This window comes from Hetaerina americana, unplaced genomic scaffold (genome assembly GCF_022747635.1).
Source record: "Hetaerina americana unplaced genomic scaffold, ioHetAmer1.1.p SCAF_1, whole genome shotgun sequence".
NCBI lineage: Eukaryota > Metazoa > Arthropoda > Insecta > Odonata > Calopterygidae > Hetaerina > Hetaerina americana.
Genome location: NW_027286069.1, coordinates 89,625,381 through 89,649,140, shown reverse-complemented (window position 1 = coordinate 89,649,140; position 23,760 = coordinate 89,625,381). Strand labels below are relative to the sequence as shown.

Genomic DNA, 23,760 nt, shown 5'->3' with positions numbered 1-23,760 from the left:
TGAACAGGCGAGAGGGGATCGTGAGATTTTAGACTGTAAGTTCACGTCAGGTTTCCGCATATCATCGTGATATTTTTACAATGTGGCTTATTTGCCTCGATTATGCACGCAAGTAACTCTTTTCTCGAGAGAAAGAGCGACTATTGGAACTGAAAAACGACAGGAAAAATGTAAGTTCAAAATTTTGCTCTCAGCCTTACATTTTTTTGTGGCACAGAGCCTAGTGTTGTCGAAGTTGTGACTTAATATTCACCGATTGAAATAAACTATATATATAAATATATGTGTGTATATATATATATATATATATACACGCACATATATACATATAAATATAAATATATATATATATATATATATTTTATGTTCACGTTTAAATTATTAGTGATTAAGTATTTTTACTTATTTGAGTAAAAATGTCGATTACCACAAGGGAATGGGAAATATGATACGTAAATTTCGTGAACATTGTTTGCGATTAGCGAACGGAAATATTTTATCAGATTATTGGAGCAATGACTTATGATATGCGGTATATTACGATAAGTATTTTACCAGTCTCTATGAATTTTATCACTGGGATTTTATAGCGGGAAAAAGCGAAAATGTCCCATGGCAGTATTTTCCCAAAATGTTTGTGGAACGCAGGACTTGACAGTAGGCTTCAAGGAAATAGGCAAACAGAATCATAGAGTTATAAAAGAACTTATGATGACCGGATGTAGAGGGAAAGAAATTGCTTTTCGAAAAAAACAACACTGAGAAGAATCCCTTCGTAGTCAAGCATTCCCCAAGGGATGTGAGACCACTGCTCATACTCTTTTGTTTTAAATTTATAGTGCCATACTTTGGCGTTTAGCCAAACAGGGAGAAGAAAAATAAGTCGAATGACGTAGGGTATGGTGTCCAGTTCCTTAAGGGACCGAGTTTTGTAACGTATTTTTGCAGAATAAAATGAATATTCATTATAGAAGAGAGCGTGTTTTTAAAGCGTAGTTCATTTTTGCGAGAACCCACGCGACTTGCGAACGAATTTATTTCTGGGTCTCCGTAAAAGGAAGAGAGACTGGATTCCCGATGTGAGGTCATAGTCAATTGCCAACACATGGGTAGGACAGATTGAAAAGGCAAAGGAGAGCGATATCTTCAAATAATTTCGGCCACGTTTAGATTGCACCGAAAATATTCGGATTTCATAGGAGAAGGCATCCGGAAAATAATTATAGTTAAAAGACGAATCGTCACATTTGCCAGAAATTAATAGTACCAACTGACAGTGGTGATTCACAGCCATTGATGCAATATTTGTTTATTTTAGAAATGAGAGCTTCTCAAATTAACGTCTTCAACTTACCGCGATTGCACAATTATTGACTCGTGTCCTTAACGTCCACTAGCACACATGTCTTTCATCGGCCTGCAGGCTTTGACGTAAGATGTGACAGTTCTGAATGTGTGTAAAGTGGTAATCGGATCAAAAGTAGAAAAAAGACACGGATTTCATATGGAATGAATTGTTTTAAAACTACCGCTGACGACAAGCTTACTTAATCCAGTTCACACTCCAATCATATCATCTACATCTACATAATACCCCGCAAGCCGCCGCAAGGGCGTGTGGCGTGGGGTGTCTGGTCACCAACCGTAAAAGGAACAATGCCACATGCAAAACAACAACATGGAAAACTACACCCACAACAGCGTATACTTTCATACAAAAATCCCTTCATCCAACACTCATGCAAACACATATACCATAAATCAACAAACAACTGCACCCCAGGATGCAACACGAAAGCCATCCAACAACACGCAAGCGAGGACACAACAAGCAAGAATACGAAACTCCACCACCACCACATATTGTGTTATACCTGTACTTGCTGTTGTTAGTTGATGCGCTCTCTCCAGTCACTCTGTGTTGAAAATAAACATGATTAAGTTAACGTTTTTACTAACAATAACAACAGGATAGAAGAATTGGGGAATAAACTTAATGCATTCACCTGTGTTACTTAATGTCATATTCCAAGACGTTACTAGAGGGATGACAACCCCTCTTCATCTCAGCTCTACGTCACTTGTCGGCTTGACCACGTTATTATCGTTGTCGACTGCGGTATTCCCAGACGATACTCTTCCTCCGGCAACGCCATCCATCCCTGCAACGCCATCCATCTATCCCTGCAACGACCCTCCAAAAAAGGAGAACAATCGGGTGTACCGAACATGTGAAGCGCAAGATGTCGGAATGCGTCGCTCGACTCCCAGGATATCAGCGAATATATGCATATTTTCAATCTTTGATTATTTAGGATCAGATAGCTTCTCTCACATGATGTTTAATAATATTTTTTTGCCAAAGAAATTCAACGGATTCCCTAAATATAAATATATAACCGTTTTCCGAGAATTCTTCAGGTGATGCAATAATATGGCGAGCTATTGTGATAAATATCCCTTCGAAAAACTTTTTTCTCGCGAGTTCGAAAAGTAGGTAAACATTGAGAATTAGATACCTTTGAAAAGCAATTAGATTACGTTTTTACGTAATACTTCGTTCGAAGCTCAATGAAACGTCAGCTTAAACATCACGGATAAGTAGGAGAATATTTCAGATTACTTAAAGGATTCCTCATTGAAGGGTAAGTAAGAAGAAGGGTGTTTTAAGACCGAAATTAGTCAGAGGAGGGGTCTCTTTCCTTTCACCCAAAACAAACTCTCGATTGGAGGGATGAGTGAAGAGTGTAGTCTTGTAATACTACCCTTAATGTTAGTAAGCGCTGATCTTACCACACTCCAATCATTCTCAATTGTCCGTACTGTTTCACTGAACAGGATTAAATTTACGCTTTTACTAGCAACAAATAAAAAATAGAAATATTGGAAGGTGAACTTAATTCTGTTTGCAACTACAACCATTATCTGTTGGAATTATTGTTGGCTAAAGTGATTATTTCATAACATATCTTTAATAAGAGTTTTCCTCATATCTGCGAGGTACGCGGAATTTAATTTCGGAATTTAAAACCCGGTTTCGTAGTGTGCTTTAAATGTCGCTAGATAAATAGTCTGCGTTCAACTCATCACGCGATGTCCCTGGATCGAGAGCGTGGACAAATACAGCAAGAATATACTTATCCGTCGAAGAGAAGAAACTCTCTCCTGGTAAATTCAATGTTCAGACTGCATTGTTAAGTATGGTAATGAGCTGTGCATGCTAATTCCTTTGGCGTAGCCTGGATGTGAACCGGAACCCGAAAGGTCACTTAATAAACTCCATAAATGAGATGCACACGAAAATATGGATTGCTTTATTTTCGTCTTGCATTCTCTTTTGTCTTGAATTACACAGTTATGGAGTCATTCAACCCTGGGACAATAACGCCGTCAATATTTTCTGATATTTCTATTCTTTTAAGTTTACAAGGTTGAATTTCTCAAATGGCATGGAAAATACGATTCATGGCAACAATATCCCTGATGAAAATTTGTATGTGGTGTCTTTGAGGAAAGCGAATCAGTGTATTATAATTCCTTTGAAAATTTTTCATTTCGAATTTACTGTTTAAAATATTCAAAATAATTTCTCTTATAAGGAGAACATTATTTCAATTTGCGGACTGAATGTTATCTCAAATCTTAATTTATGTTGATTTAATATTACACCGTTTACACTAAGTTAAAGGAAATGTCGTGTGGTTAGTAACGTACTTCGATAATTATGTGCGAATTTGATTGCATAAGAGTATCCCTAAGAATATCTGATTTAGAATTTGATCACTCCGATGGAATGGAGCTAACTCTTCCCATTATTTTAATGCAGCTGCGTCATAGGATTTACGCCAAATTAAAAATTTACGTTGCGCTTGAACTCGAAAAACTCGGATCGTCTTTTCCTCCTCATGCGAAATTCGGATTTTATTTGTCGGCATACATTTTTAAAGAAGAGTGCGGGTGTACATTTTTAATTATTTACGAAAGCTTCAGTAATTTCTTCCTTGGAATGATCGATTACCTATTGTATCAACAGTCGCTCACCCAAGGTTTCTTAGCAAATAATGGCCAAGGAATGGGTTTCTTTCCGATTAAATATGTATTTACTTTCGTTAACTGGATGTGACCATTCGCGTTAATTTGAAATAAAATTACTTCATCGCCCAGTAGAAGTTTTACTAGCGATGAAATGCTTGCTTAGTGCTTGAAGTTAATACGATAATTATTTACATTTGCTCATCCTACATGACCTAGTATTTGTTAGCAAATTTCTGACGAGTATATTCAAAATAAATGCACGAACATACTACTCCTTAATTCATTTTGGGAAACTTTTTCTCCCCACTGACGTGTCCCACTACGCCTGAAGACGAATCTAGGACAATCCTTAGTCTCTGTCTACCTTAAGCCGTCGCTATCATCTACGTACAGACATAATTTACAATGGGAATATCTTCCTCGTCGCGATGCTGGGGAAATTCGACGGCCACATTAAATTCGTGCCATAACTCCGGACAATAATAAAAGTAAATAATCGGTTTCTGTTCCGGGTTACCGTCTGCCTATTTATGTCTCCGAAGGCCATTTTGTTTTCCCGTTGATGATAGTGCTAAATATAGGGTGAAATTGGCGGTCAAAGTCAACAGCATTCCGAGTTCAAATTATGAACCACCCATCATCAGTACGTCGACGGTCGCGAAGATATAATGGCGAAAGTTATTGATTTAAGAGATCTCGATTGTGACCTTAAGGGTTCTCCTTTTGAAATGAAATGAATGAAAATCCATCGGACAGATTAATAGGTTATCATGAAGAGGAGATAAGAGCAGGGGGGGGGGGGAAGCGTTAGTTCCAATCGTTACGGAGAAACAAAGCGACAGTCCCGCACGACCTATGACAGCAATAAACGAAATATCGGGGATCTCAAGGCATGACCACCCCATCGAGACCCTGGGGTCACTAACCTCAGGGTCAAGTCAACTGCTAAGATTTCCATTCGTGCGGCGAGCTGGGACAGGCTCAGGCGAATGAATGAGTTCACATCAGAGATTGAGCTTGAGTGAAGAAAGTAGACTTTTTAAAAATTGATCTAAACCAATCGCAAAGGATATGATGAATGAGAAAATTTAAATATATTCTAAGGGTTCTATTAATTCCGCGCCCTAGTACATAGTGTAATGTTTTCATATACATGGTACACGCGTACATATGTACATGCCTGTCTCCTATATACAATAATGAGTTTACTAAGTCATTGAATTTTTAAGTAAAAAGTGTTTTAAGTAAATATGTTATGGTATATGGACCGTGGTAATCCAGGAGTAGAGCGTTGGGCTACTGATCGGAGGGTGGACAGGGGTTCGATTCCCAAGTAAGCTTCTCTGAACACCCTCAGCTTCAGCCTGTGTGATTTTTCGGGTGTGAGAACTTCCTGGAAATCCATAATCTGCACAGGGAAAGGATCTACCCCTCCCCCCCGATGTGTGAATTTCAACCGCCGTCGGGCTTAGTACCTGTATTGCGTGGAATCTACTGTCACCTTCCCAACCGACCTTCGGGTTTATGGTTTTTTAAAATATTAAATAAATTAGTAAATATATCAGTGCATATTTACTTAATAGGAAGCAATTATTTATGTAAATCATTAACACGGTAATCAACCCGAAGGTCAGTTAATTCCCTGCTTGTTTTAGTGGCATCAATTGAGGTAAGAGCGAGATGTCGAACAACCTTGGCTAGCGATAGTTTCAGCATATCTCCATTGTTCCTCTTTTTTTGTACCGTCTTTTTTAAAAATCTTTTCTCTTGTACAATGATCAGATGCAAAACTGGGAAAGGAACTTGGTCTCCCTATTACCCGGTTAATTTGTGAATTTCACATGTCATACAGGTTTTAGTATCACGTTAGCTCTAACCACACCTAACAAACCAACCTTCGGGTTAATTTCTGCCGATTTAGTTGGGGGAATAAACTACATTCGGGAGCTACAATCTAGCTAGGCTAGGTTAAATTCATGTTATGTTTGCGAGCCAAAATAATTCCGCTATCATAAATGTAGGAACACGATGATTGGAAAGTCACAGAATATAATGAATTTATGTTTTTCAAAAAATATATTGATTCATCGACTAGTTTCATTTCTAAACCGCACATTGTAGTAGAACAAGTTGAAGAATAAATATATTTTATGCCAGACGTAAATATCCTATTTATAATAAATAACTGATCGTAGCATTTTTCCACTTGATAAAATTTTTATTTTACGACCGGGTTTCGATGCAATGTAATGTAACCTATCGAAACCCGGTCGTAAAGTAGAAATTTTATCAAGTGGAAAAGTGCTTCGATCAGTTATTTATTATTTTTGACTTCAACCACTTCACCCCTGAAGCTACTCAATTTGATCCTGTTTATATATTGTTACTTTCCTATTAAAGCGAATGGAATTCTCGTATGCATATATAATATGCATATAACGCTGATCCCGGTCTAGGAAATATTTTTACATTCGTGATCTGCTTGATTCCGCCTTCCCCACCTCCCCTATGTTCGTCCTCTATGTGTGTTCCTTTCCTCTTTTCCTTATATCTGTTTCTATATATATATATATATATATATATATATATATATATATATATATATATATATATATATATATATATATATATATATATATATATATATAATAGTCGCCCGAAAATTAGCCTTTTTCCCAGTCTGTAGACGTAGTATCGGCGCGCTCGTGACCCTGCAGTCTCAAAATGTACAGAAAGGAAGGGAAAAGCCGACTGCCGCATATTCATGGCGGGAGTGAGTTAATTAATACCCTTCCTCGGGCGGCTCCCATAGGTTAGGATCGCATGCACACACATACCCACGGGGAAAGCACTCGCCTCCCCCGTCGCTCCGTCTTTTCCTGTTTCCGCCGAGAGCCCCTAGAGGAGGAGGACTCGCCCTATTGTAAAGGTCACCACTGTCGCCGGCGTTTTCCTACGGCATCGATCGCTCACGTCAACACTCCCGCCGTCCTGCACGCTCTTTTCTCACCGGGACGAGTCACGCGTCTACGCGATGCGGCGCCGGTGGGGGAGGGAGGGGGTGGTGATGTTGTCGGTGGAATTACGATTTGGCTCAAGATACCGCTCGACCCTTGAAACAAGAGCGAGACCTCTTGTATTTGTCCTGCTGCAAAGGGTGGCCTTTAGAAAGGGTACGGAGGTCGTCGCGTTCGGCGGGGGTAGGGTCAAATGTGGCGACATTCGATACTGCCGGGTGGCCAGCATTTTAAATCGCACTCCCGTAGAAACTGCCGGCAGCGGCGGACCCAAGGGAGGGGGGGCTTTCGAGTTGTAGTAGCAGTAGTTGTTAGTCGAGGCGACCGAAAGCTGTGGTCATTAGGGGAAGAAAGGGTGGGGGGAGAAACCCCTCGTCGGCTTTCCATTACTCTAATAATTAACTGTGCCAAGGGGTCACACACAATTTAACGTCCCATCCGATATACGGTTTACTCCACTTGAAGTCCTCTCCGTATAGCACCAAGTAGGGATCGGTATACCACTGGAAAATCCTGTCAACTCCGGGAATAATAATCCGGAATTCAATTTATTTTGAAGACTTCCTTTGAAGTATGGTTTAAAAATATGGCCGAGTGCATTATGATACGAATTTAATTAAAACAATGGTAAATTGAAGTATAATAATGTTAACGTATGTCATAACGGTTTCCGAAAACATTGCATTATTATCGCAATAATCACCGTCAGAGCCTTATGCCATATTTCACCTGATAACTTCACTATAAAATCAATATCTCCAGCAAAATGGGTTGCGTGGAACTGTTAGTGTTTTGGAAGACGTTTCCATTTGGTACCGCCAATAGATATCAATAGTATTGGTGCTGCATTGCTTGTTTCTTTTCTTGTAGAATAATGTCAGCATTTGTTAATACCCATTTAACCCAGAAATCTCGTCAGTATCCCTCCGGTAATGGAGGCGTTTACGAAAATACAAAATTCAATGTTGGGTTTCTGATGGTCAGGGATTAAATAAATTACGTATGGTCACTTTTTTGTTACTTTTTGCCTCGTCCGCCCCTTTTTAGGGTCAGTAAGATGTGAATCGCACCACTTGTACCCTCCTCTTACGTGTAATTATCATTGATATATCAAAGGGGTACCTTTTTCCTAAATAAATTGCATTTAGTTTTGACTTAAGCGTATTCCACTACGATAATTGTTCATATAAATAACGTGTTCGTGCTGAAAATGTACCGTACATTGAAAGACAACTTATATTTTTTTGGATTTATAGTTTATACAATGATATTAAACAAACATTTTGAATCAAGTGTAACGGTTTGATAAATACTAAAGTACACAGTTGACAGGTTCTTTATTGAGCATTCATTCTTTGGTGATTAAGGATAATTAAACTTCTATCTTCATAAACAATGGATGGAATATTGCAATGATAAATCTGACGTAAGATTCCCCTCTGAATCCCCAATACCTCCATACATCCCCATAAGGAAACTTGATGAAATGCCACACTCTCCCCTTACTCCCTTCTCCCTCCCTCGCCCCACCGAAAGTCGTACGTGTGTCATAATTTAAGGACTACCGCCTCTCAAGAAGTATTTTTCCTCTTTTTCTTCGCTGAGAAGATTTCCATATTCCGACACATAAAAATACTGATGTTTTTCCAGTGTCCTGCGGTGATTAAAGGTCAGCACTATTATTTACTACGGGAAGTCGTTAAAATATAAAAATTTACGGATGACTTTTTGTGTAAGAACCGCCCCCACCCCTGATCGATTCACGTCACCCGCCCACGCCTCCTAGAATGTTAGTGGGAGGTGGGGGAGATTTATACCCAGAGACGTAATAGTGAAGACCGCTCTCTCCCCCCCGCTCCGCCCACCCTCGCCGTGCTTCCTTTGACCTTTCCCAAGAGACACGACCGTGGATCCGTGGGAAGCAAACACAAGAAGCTTCCGTCTCCGTTAAATTTTATCTCCGCTGCTGACGAAGGAGGAAGATTTATCCGCCAGGGTTCCTCATAAGCGTGCCGTGTCCGTCGGGTACCAATTTTACGCCGAAAAAAATAAAGATCTCGCTTTTCGGCAAATGTCATGGAAACCGAAATAGCAACGTACGCAAAGGAGATCCTAATCTCTTCTGACCTCCTCCGGAAGTGGATAGGGGATCCGGTCAGCTGTTGAGCTCCCCAGGTTACCCGAGTGTGGAGTGTCTCCCCAGATTAGACGGGACGAACACGGAAGGTTTAAGGTTTACCTTTTTCTCCGTCTTCCTTGCGAAGATAACCACCTTATCTGGATTGTGAGAGGAGGGGGAGGGAAGGAAGGGAAATTCATCTACGGTTTTTTTTGTAGGTCTTTTTTTTTAAAGGCGCCCGTACGAAAAAAATCACCGAATATGAAAATTTAACTTACGTGTCACTCAGTAATTTAAACAATGTCTGTGTGCTTGGATAGCAAACGATTTTTATTTTAAATCCTTAAAAATCAGATTGATGATATTCATCAGCTCTCGGTCTTAGTTTTCGGGGCAGAATTTCTGGGTCGGCGGGCTACGTGACCACCTACCATCTTTTAAGGTCACGGGCTCAGCTCCCCCATCCTAGGCCCGTGTTGTGGTGGATTAAATGCCAGGACGTACTCGAAGATCCTAATTTGGTAAAGTTTGTGGTGTGATAATTATTTTAAATGGTAGAAGAGCAGAAAAAATAAATGAAGAATGCTAAAAAAAACAATTGAAATGCGTTTACCACTTGTTTGTTTGGCACAGTTCTGCCCCGATAGTGACGAAGAAATGAAATGAATGAATGTGCAGATTATAGATTTATTTATTTTATTTCCCTGTGCCGCCTGCGGGTCCCGATAAAGATCTTGTGTCCGAAAAATTACACTGCATGGGTGATGCTAATGGTGTCCAGAGGCGTTGAACCGAGACTTTTAAAAAGGGGCCCTTCGGTCAGCAGCCCAGTTCTACTCACTGGACTACCACGCCCCTCCGGAGAAGATTATGATCTTAATAAGTAGCCTTCAGCGATTTAAATGTGGAGTCCCAAGTTCAAATCCCGGGTGATTTACCAGGACAATCCCGTAGGCATACATGTCGAAGTTGTGTTACTTTCTGGTTTCCAATAATTTTATGAGAAACTTAAGAGCGGTGCGACTAAAGGGAATTTACCTCCTTTCCCCTCCCTCTCATCCTGTTAACCTGGTGAATTTCACACACCTTAGACGAGGCGATAGTTAGTTTGCGATGAGCTCCACCCTCACCTATCAAAAGGATCCTTCGGGTTGATCTATATGAAAGATAGAACGACTGCCACTTAACCGCCAAGGTATATGTCAAGAACCAGTCTGACCTTATTATCAGGCGCAGGTACGGTTTCAGGAGCAACAATCAATGCTTTTCCACCAATCATTTCCCAGTTTGACTATTGTTTAAGTTTCACCATCCATAACGAACAATGATCGCATTGACAATTTTATGCCTACATTGAGATCCATCAAGGCAGAAAACAATCAAAATGGACGTCCTTGAAACAGTGAACGTGTAAATTTCACACTTCTTTAATCTTTAGGTCAGTGAAACTTCGGCCCTTCTCTTTCCAAAAAACCGTTGCACTTGATAACTGTGTTAATCTGTGGTGTTTTTTTTCTGATGGCCGCAATATAACTATCACGTCTGACATCTTATTTTTTCGGCAACGGACGGACAGTGCAACGATATCCTTTCCCTCCGGATATGGAACAATTTTCTCTATTGTATGATCAACGAGATAATTCGCGGGAAATACTTAATACTTATAGGTCACTGCTCTCCGTCAAATGCGTCGCTCTCCTGCGTGACTCTTCTGTGTATTCGCCGACTTCGAAGTATGTGGCATAGTTTTCCGCTTAAGCCTTTCGTCCCAGAGCCAATCCACCTTTCGCTATCAGCCGACCTGAGGCGGAGGTAGCATTGTGGATTGAAAGAGTAATCTAATAATTTAACGAGATATATTTATGTAAAGTAAACTCAAAGCACTTTTTTTTAAATTATCAACAAAATCGGCCAAGTGTGCCAATAAAGCTTGGTTACTGCCCGGGCAGTATCGGGTTCAAATCTCATTCTACCCTTCATCAGTTTTATGGTGATTTTTTTAGTACAAAATTTTCCTGTGAAACAGCCGGAGGTACATTAAAGGAGAGGAACTTGCGGGTGTACTATCAAAACTACCCTACCCTGTACGGGGAAGGGGGGTACGTGCCCTTGGTCTCAGGTCCGGTTTATCCATCTTTGAGTAAGCAGGTTTTATCCAGAGTTTAGCTTACCCTAAATTTCATGCTCAAATGTACACTTATGCACCACCGTTTACTCATTAATCTCTGGATAGAATTGAAATAAACGAAGGGAACTCTTCCAGCACCTATCAAGCGAAACTACGGGTCGGCTGCCACCGTTTCCTTATCTTGAAAATGAACCGCGAAAACTGCAAAGTGACAGTCGAGACAGCGTAGTAGAAGATAGTGTTACTTTGAGTCAGCTAATTATTGTTTTCTCCAATATTTTCATTGGAACATGTGCTTATAGTGGTGGGGGGGACTTGGTAGTCCAATGGGTAGAGCGTTGGACTGATGACCGGAGGGTTCGGGTTTGGTTCCCGGGCACACCTCTGGACACCTTCACCCAAGCTCTGTAATTTTTCAAGTACCAGATATTCCTGGGAAACCATGGGCGTATCAGGGAAAGGAACTGACCCCCATATACTGATATGATGTGTGATTTTCACACGCCGTTGGGCTCAGTATCATGTGAGCTCGTGCCCTCACCTATAAAACCAACCATCGGGTTGATGACTGTGGTTGATTTTACACATACACTTCATTCATGACATTTTGTTCCGGGGTGGGGAAAGTCGGAAAATTCTGATTTTCAGTTAAACCAGGAAGCTCACTCCTCTTCACTCCTCAGGGAATGCATACCTTTTCCGCCTCCTTCACACAGTCTTAAATTGTTTCCTATATGCTTTTCTCTTTCTGGTGCTACTAATATTTCTCACCTTGAGAGTCTCTGCGACCGCACTCACCCGTGGCTCCCTCGGTCTACCACTTCCTCTCCATAAAACAAATCAAATTTCCCCTCGTCATTATTAGGATGCTCAGTGATTCAACTTTCATTAATTCTCTCTCAACACGACCGAACCAGCGTAGCAAAATCCTCTGGTAATTGTCCATGATCAGTACATAAAATCCGCATTTTCTCTTTAACAACGCATACCTCTTCTGATCTCATCCGTTTACACCACAAGCGCTCCTCAAAACACACCATTTGACATTCATAACTATTCTGATGTAGTTACCAAAGTATTGCTTCCAAACGTTAATATGGGGAGGATTACACCTTTTTGTACATGCACGTAGCTACATTTTTTGCTACTTCAGACAGGTGGTCTTTTTTGATACGTAAATACTCCGATTACCAATAATTCGATTTTCTCCCAACAGACGTCTCTCTCTCCACACCATGCCCAAAAATTCATCTTTTGTTTTCCTTTCTGTCCAATTCATTTTTTCCATTCTTTACCAATCCCACATTCGAAAGGTCTCCAACATATGCTCACTATCTCTTTCCTCAGCGATAAATTGCCCGAACTGTATAAAACTGCGCTCTATATTAAAGTTTTCATTCGTCTTTCCATCACAACATTTCATTAAGTGCCTGTCATTAAGATCCGCAATTTTTTAAATGATTCTTTACCAAATCCAATTCTTCTGTAAATATCCCCACTCTCATGTAAATCACTTCACAATTAGGTGAATAATTTCAAGATATGAACATTATACAGAAATTAATAGAACAAGAGTACAAAATTCTTTTTTTTCTTTAGTATTTCATACTCATGAAATTCATGATTACATACGAGTGAAATATCAACAGGGACAAATAGCAAACCCACTGGGCCTTGTTTGGGGTTGGTTTAGCAGGCCAAGATGTCACCTTTCCACCACCGAGGCTGGCATTCAGGCGATTCATGATTTCCACTCTCATTATACCGGAATGGAAAAAAAAGTCTTCCGCATCCAGAGATGGAAACGGTGGACCATGCACGCACGCTCCTCCCCGGCTGAATCCGAGGCCGCAGCTTGGAGCGTGTGGGAGTGAAATCTTGGCCTTGTCATCGACGTAGCCATCGTATTACGGTACCCAACTTGGAAAAACGTTGGTCATTCTAATAAACCCGGCACCTGTGCCCTCGCCATGGAAAACTGTCTCCCATGTGATTTGAGTCGTCCCTTCGATCACCACCATCAGCCAAGGGTGCCTGTGCAAAATGATATTTCTTCGCAATTCTTACTGAAAAAATGATAATTCTGTAATTTCGTCCACTGCGTGCAGTTGCCTAAAAATATAATGCCGTAATTTCGTTTCACTATTCCGTGCCTCGATTTCCGAGCGAAATGACTTCCCATGTCGATCAAGGAACTAACTCCTTAGGCTAATACGTATTTTGAGACACATAAATGAGGGTCATGCAAACCTGAGTACATGTCCCCAAATTTTGTTAGAAGTGGAGAATTTCAAAGGGTTAAATTTCTATAACAGTATTATTATTAGTATTAGTAGTAGCAGTTGTACCGGCTGAAATTAGGTTTTCGATCGATTAACTGGCAGTATAAACACACACTAGTGCACTCCAAAGCCCTAACTAGTGTCACAGAAAACATATTTAGGTCCCATATTACAATAACTCATTCATTAGGTCTGTGTACTTTCTGCCTTCCTCAATTTCATCCAAAGTGCCTTTTCTTTTCCACCCTCTTCCTCGCTTTTTCCAGCATTCTGCCTTTTCTATCACAGTCTTCAGTCTTCTCCCACTCAGTATCTCTTGCATCCACTTGTCCTGCCTTATTCGAATTTCTCCCAGCCTTCTTCTTTTCTTATCATACAGTTTCATCGTTTGGTTTCCTTTCCGTTCCAAAAAAACTGCGAAAGGATGCCGCGACAGTAACTTTTAACGGAGTCATCCGCTAAATGTGCTTTACAATGCAACAATTTCAGAGGGTAAAAATCATTCGCCTTGTCCGGGATTTGAACCCGGATCCCTCGATATCTGGCCGAGTGCTTTAGCCAGGTAAGCTATCGAGGCGTCCTCTTACACTTATGTGATTCGAGGGATCCGGGTTCAAATCCCGAACGAGGCGAATGATTTTTACACTCTGAAATTGCTGCATTGTAATTCCTTTCAGTTCATTTTATCTTATATACTATATTTTCCTGAACACCCACATCTCAAAAGCCACCAGTCTTTATCCTCTTGCCTCATCGACCAAGTTTCGGAGCCATGTAAAACTACCCTCCCTCTTAAGGTTTTCACTAGTCTTTTCATAAAATATTTATTAACTGTCCCTGTGATCTACTCCTTCCTCTTTTGAAAAGCTTCCAACGCCGTTCTTCTTAAAATGTCTTTACTACATTGCCCTAGTATAGAAACACTTCCCAAATTAGTGAACTGTTCCCAAATTTTAATGTTTATCTTAGCCTTACTACTATTTCTCTAGAACATCATAACCTTTATATTGCTTATTCTAATTCTCGTCTCAAACTTATTACACCGATTCTGTATTCTCTACATGTACACAATATCCCTTCACAAGGACGTATGTCAAGGGCTTGTCAGAACAACAGCCATACTTTTAGGAAATTAGCATATACATTCACTTGATTTCATACTTGCTAATATTCAACTTTCTTGCATATTTATTTCTACGAAAATCATGCAATAATCATTGCGCTTAGCCAATTCATCAAATTCTAGTGTTCAAGTTTATTTTATTTTTTTGGGCTATTGCGCCCGATTTCATATTTGCTTATCGTGCGGGAGAAGATTGAGTACTTGAGCATTCTGCCATATGTAACTCAGCAATAATAACTGCAATCTTTCGGCTGATTTGCCAGATTAATCGTTTTGGCTTATAATTTTAGCTCAAATTAACTCGCGCCCTAACTTACTGCCATCTTCGCCGGCAACCTTTTCAAATCATTTCTATATTTGGATAACGATTCCGCGGGCAACTAAAAATATTTCTCCCCGCGTTGAATTATTCATCGCACAAAGAGCCCCTCTGATCTTTTTTCCCTGGATTAATGTTCCCCCCCTCGCGTTCCGTTGCAGAAATGGCACCGGGATAATTCCCAGCAGCCCGGTGAGCAGCGGAAACCCCTTCCCAGGACTCCCCCTGCTCCGGTCACGCCCATCGAGTGGAACGAATACGCATGGCGGGTCTCTCAGGTAAGGCGCCTCTCTGATTAATGAATGCATCTACACCCCGTCGCACTTATGCGGGAATTCCTCTTTGGGGCGGACGGTTTGCACCGGGAGGGAAAGCCGAGTGATGTGGGCGCGGAGAACTTCATGCGCGCGCTACGTGAATACAATAGTGCCGAGAAGATCATTTGTACTTGTCCGCTGTTCGTATCTCGAATCAGAATTTTCCACTTCACGCAGTGGGAAATCAATTAAACTGTTCCAAGATCTAAGGAAATATGAGAAAAATTAAGGCAGCGATATTTTTTTAACCAATACGTTTAATTTGCAATGAAAACAATTTGACGGCAACAAAAAACTAAATATGTTTTCTAACTAATACAGCAGCTTGAACATCTAAAATAAAAAAGGTATCCAATCGGGGATTATAGAAGGCATCCTATCTGTCGGTGATTTGTCTGAAAACCTGAATTAGTCGACGGAATTTTATCGTTGTTTTAGCAGATGTCTCGAAAACAAAACTACCAACTTCCTCGCGCATTTGATACGTACAAAGTAACACTCCGTTACACGGGAGGAGTTTGTGCACTATGCGTGAATAATGACTGCAGTAGTAGTGTTGTACAGCTACGCTTGAAGTGTTCAGCGGTGTATGCGCACGGCAACACTGGAAGTGCGCGCCTTTGAATGCATTTTAATACATCGTTGCCGTGTAGTCGGTTATACTCGGCTGCATTAGAAAAGCATTCATATTCTTTGGCAGGGACCAAAAGATAATAGGGAAAACGTTCTTCTCCTGAAAGATTTTAAATTGAGGTAACACCGCAGAGCAAAACCTGCCAAATGCGTTTTCGCTATGGGGATCGATAGGATATTACGGGAATCGAGGAAGGATGGAGAGAAACCCGAGGTCTGAATTTGACTACTCAAATGACTGAAGGCGCCATGAACTCTAATAACAATTGAACGTTCCATCCTACGGACCGTGTACTAACTTGTAAGTGCCCTCCACATTGCACCCCATGAATGAATTGGGTTAACACTGAAAAAGAGAAAAACATGCCTCTTCAGTGATTCGAACGCGGGCCCTCGGGGTGATAAGCCACTGCATTATGATACCCAAGGTTTTCCATCCTGGGCAGGTTGAAGTTATAGAATGGACGTCCTAAGCTAAAGTTGAAAACATGAAATTCATTTAATTACATTTTCAATCTTTTAAAATGAAGCCTGGAGGAGGAGCGTAGATTTGAAGGCTTTTGAGAGACTTGTGTGTGGAAAAGAATGGAGAAAATTAAATGGATTGGAAGGAAAACAAATGGCGCGGTTCTGGGAATGGTAGGGAAAGAGAGATGGTTGTTTGGAAGACATTCGAAGAAGGCAGGATAATTGGATGGAGAAAATCTTGAGGGACAATGGGATGCTGAAAGTGGTAAGATAGGGGATAATTCTGGGAAAGTGAGGAATGGTGAGTAAGGGAATAGGCATTTTGAATGGAATTAAAGGAATCAGAAAGCATGCAAAGTTATAGAACGGGTTATTGCAATAAGTAGCATGGGTTTTCAAAATATTTTGCGAAAACTTACCCTAATCCGGTAGACTATTGCTAAAACTCTTTAAGAGAACGCCGGTACATAAGAATAAGTAATTTAACCGGGTTTACAATAGTAGTTGGTGGTGAAATTAATTCCAGGCTGGGAAGAAGATAGTTGAATATATTCATCTGGAATTTTATTTCCAACTTTATCGCATTCAAGTGGAACTTATTCAAAAATGAACAATGTATTGCACATTGTGTATATATATATATATATATATATATATATATATATATATATATATATATATATACACTGTGCAATAGGCGCTAAAGTATATTGTATTCTTATTCTATTGTATTATTGACTTGAGTTGACATTCCATAAGGAGAATATTTTTCGCACAGTAACATCAACTAAGAAAGAATAAATTTCCAGCGCGTGAAAAGGATTAAATAATTTATAATCTCTGTTGATTTTTTATGCGTTTCATGTTTCATTTTTATCGTCAAATGTTACGCCAGCACTTATCATCACGACTACTGTTTGCGAGCTTATTTATGTTCGGGAACCCATGGCAACGAGGTTATTGACTTTAAGGTGATCGAAACATTTAGTATCACGTAATGGATACTGCAATAATCAACGCAAGAGTTAAATATTCCCGCGTTACATTTATCGATTTCTTCGATGCTCCGATTTTGCGATGGTAGTTTTACGTGAACGTGGATTCAATCCATCGAACGTACCCAAAACAAAAGTGCTTCAAAGGTTTATCTCTGGAGAAAAATAGTAGACATTGCTTATTCCGCGACTACCAAAACAGATCCATAAGTCAATATCCTGTGTGCTATATGAAAATATATTCTTGGCGTAGAGCTATAATACGAAAGATAAGATCTTGGGGAGAAACACAATGTTACTCTTTTTTCTAGATTAGCATAATATTTAATCTTCATTGGTAGGCTTCTTTTTAACCTTCTGTCACTTGATTTGATTTACGGTATGTAAAACTGTTCTCATTTCTCAAGACCCGTATTTGGTTATGTATTATTTGCGCTTCCATTTATTTCGAGGTTACTGTGATTTTTGTTGCTGCCGAATGAATAGTTCGTTTACGTTCGTTAGTTCTGTCAAATTGTACATTTAGGTAATTTCACCATACATTAAGTGATGGGAATTAAATCAGTGAGCAGCTCTGAATAGATCTCATTTTGCGAAAAATGTGATCCAGGGATAGTGGAGGCGGTTGCTTTCAAATCAACCCGAGCAGATTACCATTGATTTTAGAAAGTGGAAACATACGTGAGCGCAGTCATTGTTGCGATTTGAACGGATGCATGTGTTTACAATATGGCGTCATTCGACGCGGAGTGTTCGGGAGAGAATGGATGTGGTGTTCAAACCGGAAATAAAAGATAATTCTACTGACTTATTTTTTATTCCGACAGAAAATCTAAAGATATGCCTTCTGATTATTATCAGTGTAAAAGAACTCTATGCATGTTCCCTCATTTCGAAAAGTTAATTTCAGTTGGAATTGTGTGGCAAATGAATTAAATGGGAAATATTAACTGCAATATCGTCTAATATCCCTCTCAAATATTCGATTTTACCTTAAAAATATGCTGGAATCCAAATTCCAAATGATTGTGCTCATTAATCAAACGAAAAAATGTCTACATTATTCTTCGGGTGTGGCTTGCTCTAAGGTATTAGTTCCGGATTTAGATACCCCAATGCTCTAATGGCGACAATATTGAAATTGATCGGGATTTAGAGTACATACTCATTCCTGAGGCGCATTCTTATAGTAATTCCCGCAAAATAGTCTTTCCATTTAGTCCATAAGATAGCTGCCATAAATTACTGATATCTTTTGTCTTAATTGAAATTATTAAAAGAAAGTAGATACTTAAAGCCACCATGCAAAGAAAGTAATTATACCTTGAACGAAAAAACATCTGATAGCATTAACGATTTTGAAGATGCTCTAATAATTATGCACGAAAATCTTGTAATTCTTTTTTTACCTGCTCCATGTTTCCCCGCAGTTTTAACTGTTCACCTTTCTTGGGAGTATTTTGGACCAAAGTGGTGAAATTAGCATGGAAATCAGAAGAAGAATTGCATTTGGCGAAGAAGCTTTCACGAGGATGAGGAAGTTGATGATAAGGACGTTGAAAGAGGATGTTAAGAAAAGATTAGCGAAAACTATGATTTGAAGTATGTAAGAACTATGGTTGTATACGGTTCGGAAACATGGCCGTTGAAGCAAGATTACTATAGAAATAGACTTGATGCTTTTGAGATATGGGTGTGGAGAAGAATGGAGTAATAAAATGGACGGAAAAGTACTGGGCATGGTTGGGGAGAAAAGGGGATTGTTGTGAGAATTCCAAAGGAAGCAGGAAAGATGTATAAGGAGAATTTTGACTGTGATGGCGAGGGGAGGACGAAAAGCAAGCGAGTTTGGGATAGGATAATGAGAGACATGTTGGACGGTTTCAAGGGTGACTTTAAGAACAGTCTAAAATTATGTCAAATTGTGTCTCAAGCGAAGCTAAGATATGTATCGTTGATCAGCCTCTGTCCATCATAAACCTGAACTTACACGGTAGACTACCAAAGTTCCCCGCCATCAGAGATGTCGTCTGCTAACGCAGGTGAGCCACGGTGAGGATGTTTCGATGTACTTAGCGCCGATGACGTAACCGATGCAATTACCCATGTGCACTTGACAGATCTAAACTGTTTGATGTAAACTGGGAAAGCACTCATGGACTTTGCTAGAATGATAAAGTTACCTCAAAGCCCTTTATTATCTCTTGAGACGAATTTGATATGAAGACGTGTCCTTAGGTACTTTGGTTTAGTTGAATGGAGGGATTGAATTTTCACGGGAGTGATTTGAGCAATGATCGAAAGCTGTCTGTATCTGAAACCGGATCGGAATTCCTGACCTTATAAATCAAAACTTTCACAACATTTTCAGTTAGCGAGAGACTTTAAAGATTCGAACTATCCAACCTCTCAGTAAGACGTAATTCTTTGTTCGACCCGTTTATTTTTTTCAATTCCATTCGCGAAATTTTAATGAATGAATGTTTTTTCTTGAATTGATTGACTTTCAGGATTCCGTTCATATCACTGTGAGCGATGGGGTTAATGATATTGATTGACACAGTAATTACACTGCATTAAACGTATTTTGTTTGCGACTTTGGGAAATTTGACATCTTTTTCGCTTACTTATTGCTTCCAAAGTGTTGAAACGAGAAGGCGATTTTGATTCCAGCCGTGGTACAAAAAGCAGGTAATATCGAAGCCCTTTGCACATAACGTCGAATAGTACGAAGTCGATGTTCAACAAAGGCAGGGACTGTATTTTTTAACGTTCGTATAATTAATCCCATTGCTTGGACGTTTTTTCCTGACGCCATCCATCTATCATCGCTAGTCCGCGTGTCAGACCCGAAAGAAAGAATGCCTTGCCAAATTCTCCGATATGGTAGCACGAAATATTTTGGAATGCACATTCCAAATCCCTTTTATTTCGCTCGTCTGAGAGTTTCCTTTTCCGAAATACCTCCAGCATTTATCAACCAATATGGTTTCTCATTAGCCATATAGGTCGCTGTACATTTCAGTTTACAAAGACTGTGGAGGGTACGGAAATTTTCCGATAAATACTTGTAAGTTTCAAGTTTAATTAGTTACGCACAGTCATTTGGTATTTTGTATGCTTTAAAATATTGTTTTGAAAATCAATACCGAGTTGTTTTTCTGGGTTTATCTCTCTTTTACCTTGACGTTGCAATATAAAAGGAATCTTATATGAATGTGGCAAATTAGGTGTCTTAATCTTTTGATTATTTCAGGGCGCCGAAGTGAGGAGGCGATTTCAATTCGAATCACGATGCAAAAAGCGAGTAGCTTCGAAATCGTTAGCGCGAAACATCAGCTAATGCGAAATCAATGATATTTTGATGGGATATAGATTAGTTTTGATATCCTTGCTACTGATGTTTCAGTTTACAGTTAAGTTAATTGTGACGTCGACATAAAACGTTATCGTGCGCATAAACAGACTTTCCCACCGCTGTTGGAGAGAGGAGGTGAACCCACGCTTCTGAGGACAGGTGCGGGAAGAAGGGCCGTGGAGTGGGGCGGAAGAGAAAGGTGGATTAGTCAGGGGGATGGGATGAAGGAGGTGGTGTGTGGAGGATCAATGCCCCCTCCTCTTTCCTCAAACCAAGTTTCCAAACGCGGCCCCGCGTTCATATGTTAATGTGCGGCGGTCGGGGTATGCCTCTTCCCAGCCCACGAATGACCCACTAGCGAGCGATTGCCGCCCCGGCAGCGGCGCCGGCACCTAACCGCCGCGGGAGGAAGGGATCGATCAGAAGACCCATTGGGTGGGGGAGGGGGCGAGAGCAGCACAACCCTGTGTTTTTATATATATCCACACACACACATACATATTCCAGGACGACCCTCGGTGAGTGTCTTGACCCTTTCATGCGGAACTCCACGGAAGAGGGTTTTTCGCCCCCACCCCCTCCTCTTCCCACGCCCGCACAGCCAAAACCTCCCCTTAAGCCCATTTTAGGCACTCTCCACGGCGAGTGCACGCACTCGGGAGTCCGTGACGTTGGTGCGTGGGCACCAAAACGTCGTCATCGCCAGCCAGCCGACCTTGGCAGATGGGCCACCGTTCCATTGGAGGGGGTGTTCGGGGGTGGTGTGTGTGTCTGAGAGTGGGGGGCGAAGGGGGGGGGGGGTTGGCGATCCACGCGCGCTGGCCCGGCGGTTGTAGGGTGGGTTTCCCGCGCGTGGGTGTCCCACCACCACGCACCGCCGGACCTGTTATTCCCATCCGTGAGTCACCTGCGACGCCTGACGCACGGACGACAACTTGCGAGGATGACTGGGGCCGTGCGCAATGTGACGATGTAGCAGTAGTTATTAAGAGGGAGGCGAGTGACAGCTGAGGTAATTTGCGTCATGAGGAAGGGGGGTGGGTGATTTGTTTTTTTTAGGGAATGAGGGAAGAATGGGTGTAGATCGAAACCCGGCGTCGGTATTAGCTTAGTATAAACGAAATGAACTAACGGGTCACAGGTGCCATCTCTCAGCGTGGTACCACAAGGAGGGATCGGGATAATACTGCCAACTCCGGGGCTCGAACCAAGGCCCTCGGGGTGGAAGTCCAGAAATTAATGTATGTGTTCTAAACACAGACGACATTTCGATAGAAAAATCAACAAAAACTGAGACTGATTTTATTAAGGTGTCTCTGCACTTAAATTGAAAAACCCTTAAAATTTTATGAACATTTCGCAAAGGATCACTGAATATGAATTTATCCAGAGGAATGTTATCATGACCGTTCTTTTTGGTCCAATCTTTCCGTAATTTTCTATTCAAAATAGATTAAAGTATGATTGTATGAGAGATGGCGGTATCTCCACTCAAAGGGAACATATTTTGAAGAAAGTGTAATAAATGACTAGATACCAGCGCTCCGTGAGTTTATTTTATCGCAGAGGCATTGGAATTCTTAGCGCGTAGGATACACGAACACTTCCAGAATTATTAACCAAGATTATAGGCCGGGCGGTCGGTCAAATCTATGTGAAATCGAGCATTATAAGAAAAGAAGTATTTTAGAAGCATTCAGGTTAGGTACGCTGTGTCCGCCACAAGGTATAATGAACTCATGGCTGAACGAAAACAAATGCAAGATTCTCTTGGACTGTAGCTCGTTTCCGTATCCCTAGAATATCAGCCCAGTTCTTTAAGCAATTAAGCTTATTGAATGTGAATTATTAGTGATTTAAAGGCACAAGATGCAATGGCGAATCACCGTTACAAAGTCACTAGGAGTTGTGCACGCTGCGTCACAGTTCACAGGACCAAAGCCAGCATTTAAACGCGAAGGTGTTTTCCTTTCGACAAATTCAAAGGACCACTGGATATTCCGCGATAATTATTTAAAAATATATTATATATAACGGAGTTATCCGCTAATGCCCATCAAAAGTAGTTAATACGCACTAAGTCGTTGATTTGCATCAAAACGTTCGAATCCCGACCAAGACGCATGATATTTACAATGTGAAATGCCTGTATTAGCAGATAACCCCGTTAAAGTAAATTTCGTGACGTCTCACGCAGTTCTTTGAATTTACTAAACGAAAAGTTTTTTCTATTGAATCTACGCGTATAAAACTAGACCGCCTCAATACCATTTAACGTCCCGGCTTTTGGAAAGTTAATGAATAATAAAGCCATTGTAATACGAAAAATTCCATTCCCATTGCCAAAAAATATTAAGTGTTTACCGAGAGTAAATATTATCACATTAAATCGCCGAAGTGTGAAAACAACAAATATCAGGTATAGAATACATGTTAGGAAGTACGAAAGCGTAAATCGTCGTAGGTACGGCCATTTGGCTCGCTAGGAATGTACCAGAGGATAATCTCCGCTGTCTACTCGTAGCAGACAGCAAGGTTATTCGGAAAGCATAATCCGGATTGCATCATTTACGGAATAGACGGGACCTAAAAGACCATTAGATCGTTATGAATGCGACGACAAAGGTTTTTGTGTTACTTCAAGGAGCAGTAGTAGTATTAAGGGGAGGCGACCGACAGCTGAGGTAATTTGCGCCATTAGGGATGGACAAGAGAGGATGAAAGGTGGAGAGAAACCCGACGTCGGTATCAGACTACCTTTTACGAAAGGCGCCAAGGGGTCCACAGTTTAACCTCCCATCCGATGGACGGCGTACTCACTCAAAGTGCCCTCCACAAAGCACCTCAAGTAGGGATCGAGATACCACTGAACAATATTCAACTCCGCCGGGATTTGAACCCGGACCCTCACGGTGGGAATCCAGTACGATAGCCATTTCGATCCCCTTACTTCAAGGATAATAAT

At 40.7% G+C, this 23,760-nt stretch overlaps 1 protein-coding gene across 1 annotated transcript in view; it reads left to right on the top strand.

Annotated features, from left to right (window-relative positions):
• The window catches only part of LOC139694321 (uncharacterized), a 90,300-nt gene that overhangs the window by 5,630 nt on the left and 60,910 nt on the right, over positions 1 to 23,760 (top strand). The window contains exon 2 of the mRNA XM_071592811.1: positions 15,185 to 15,301. Coding sequence (XP_071448912.1) covers positions 15,185 to 15,301 — 117 coding nt within the window. The remainder of the gene's footprint in view (positions 1 to 15,184; positions 15,302 to 23,760) is intronic.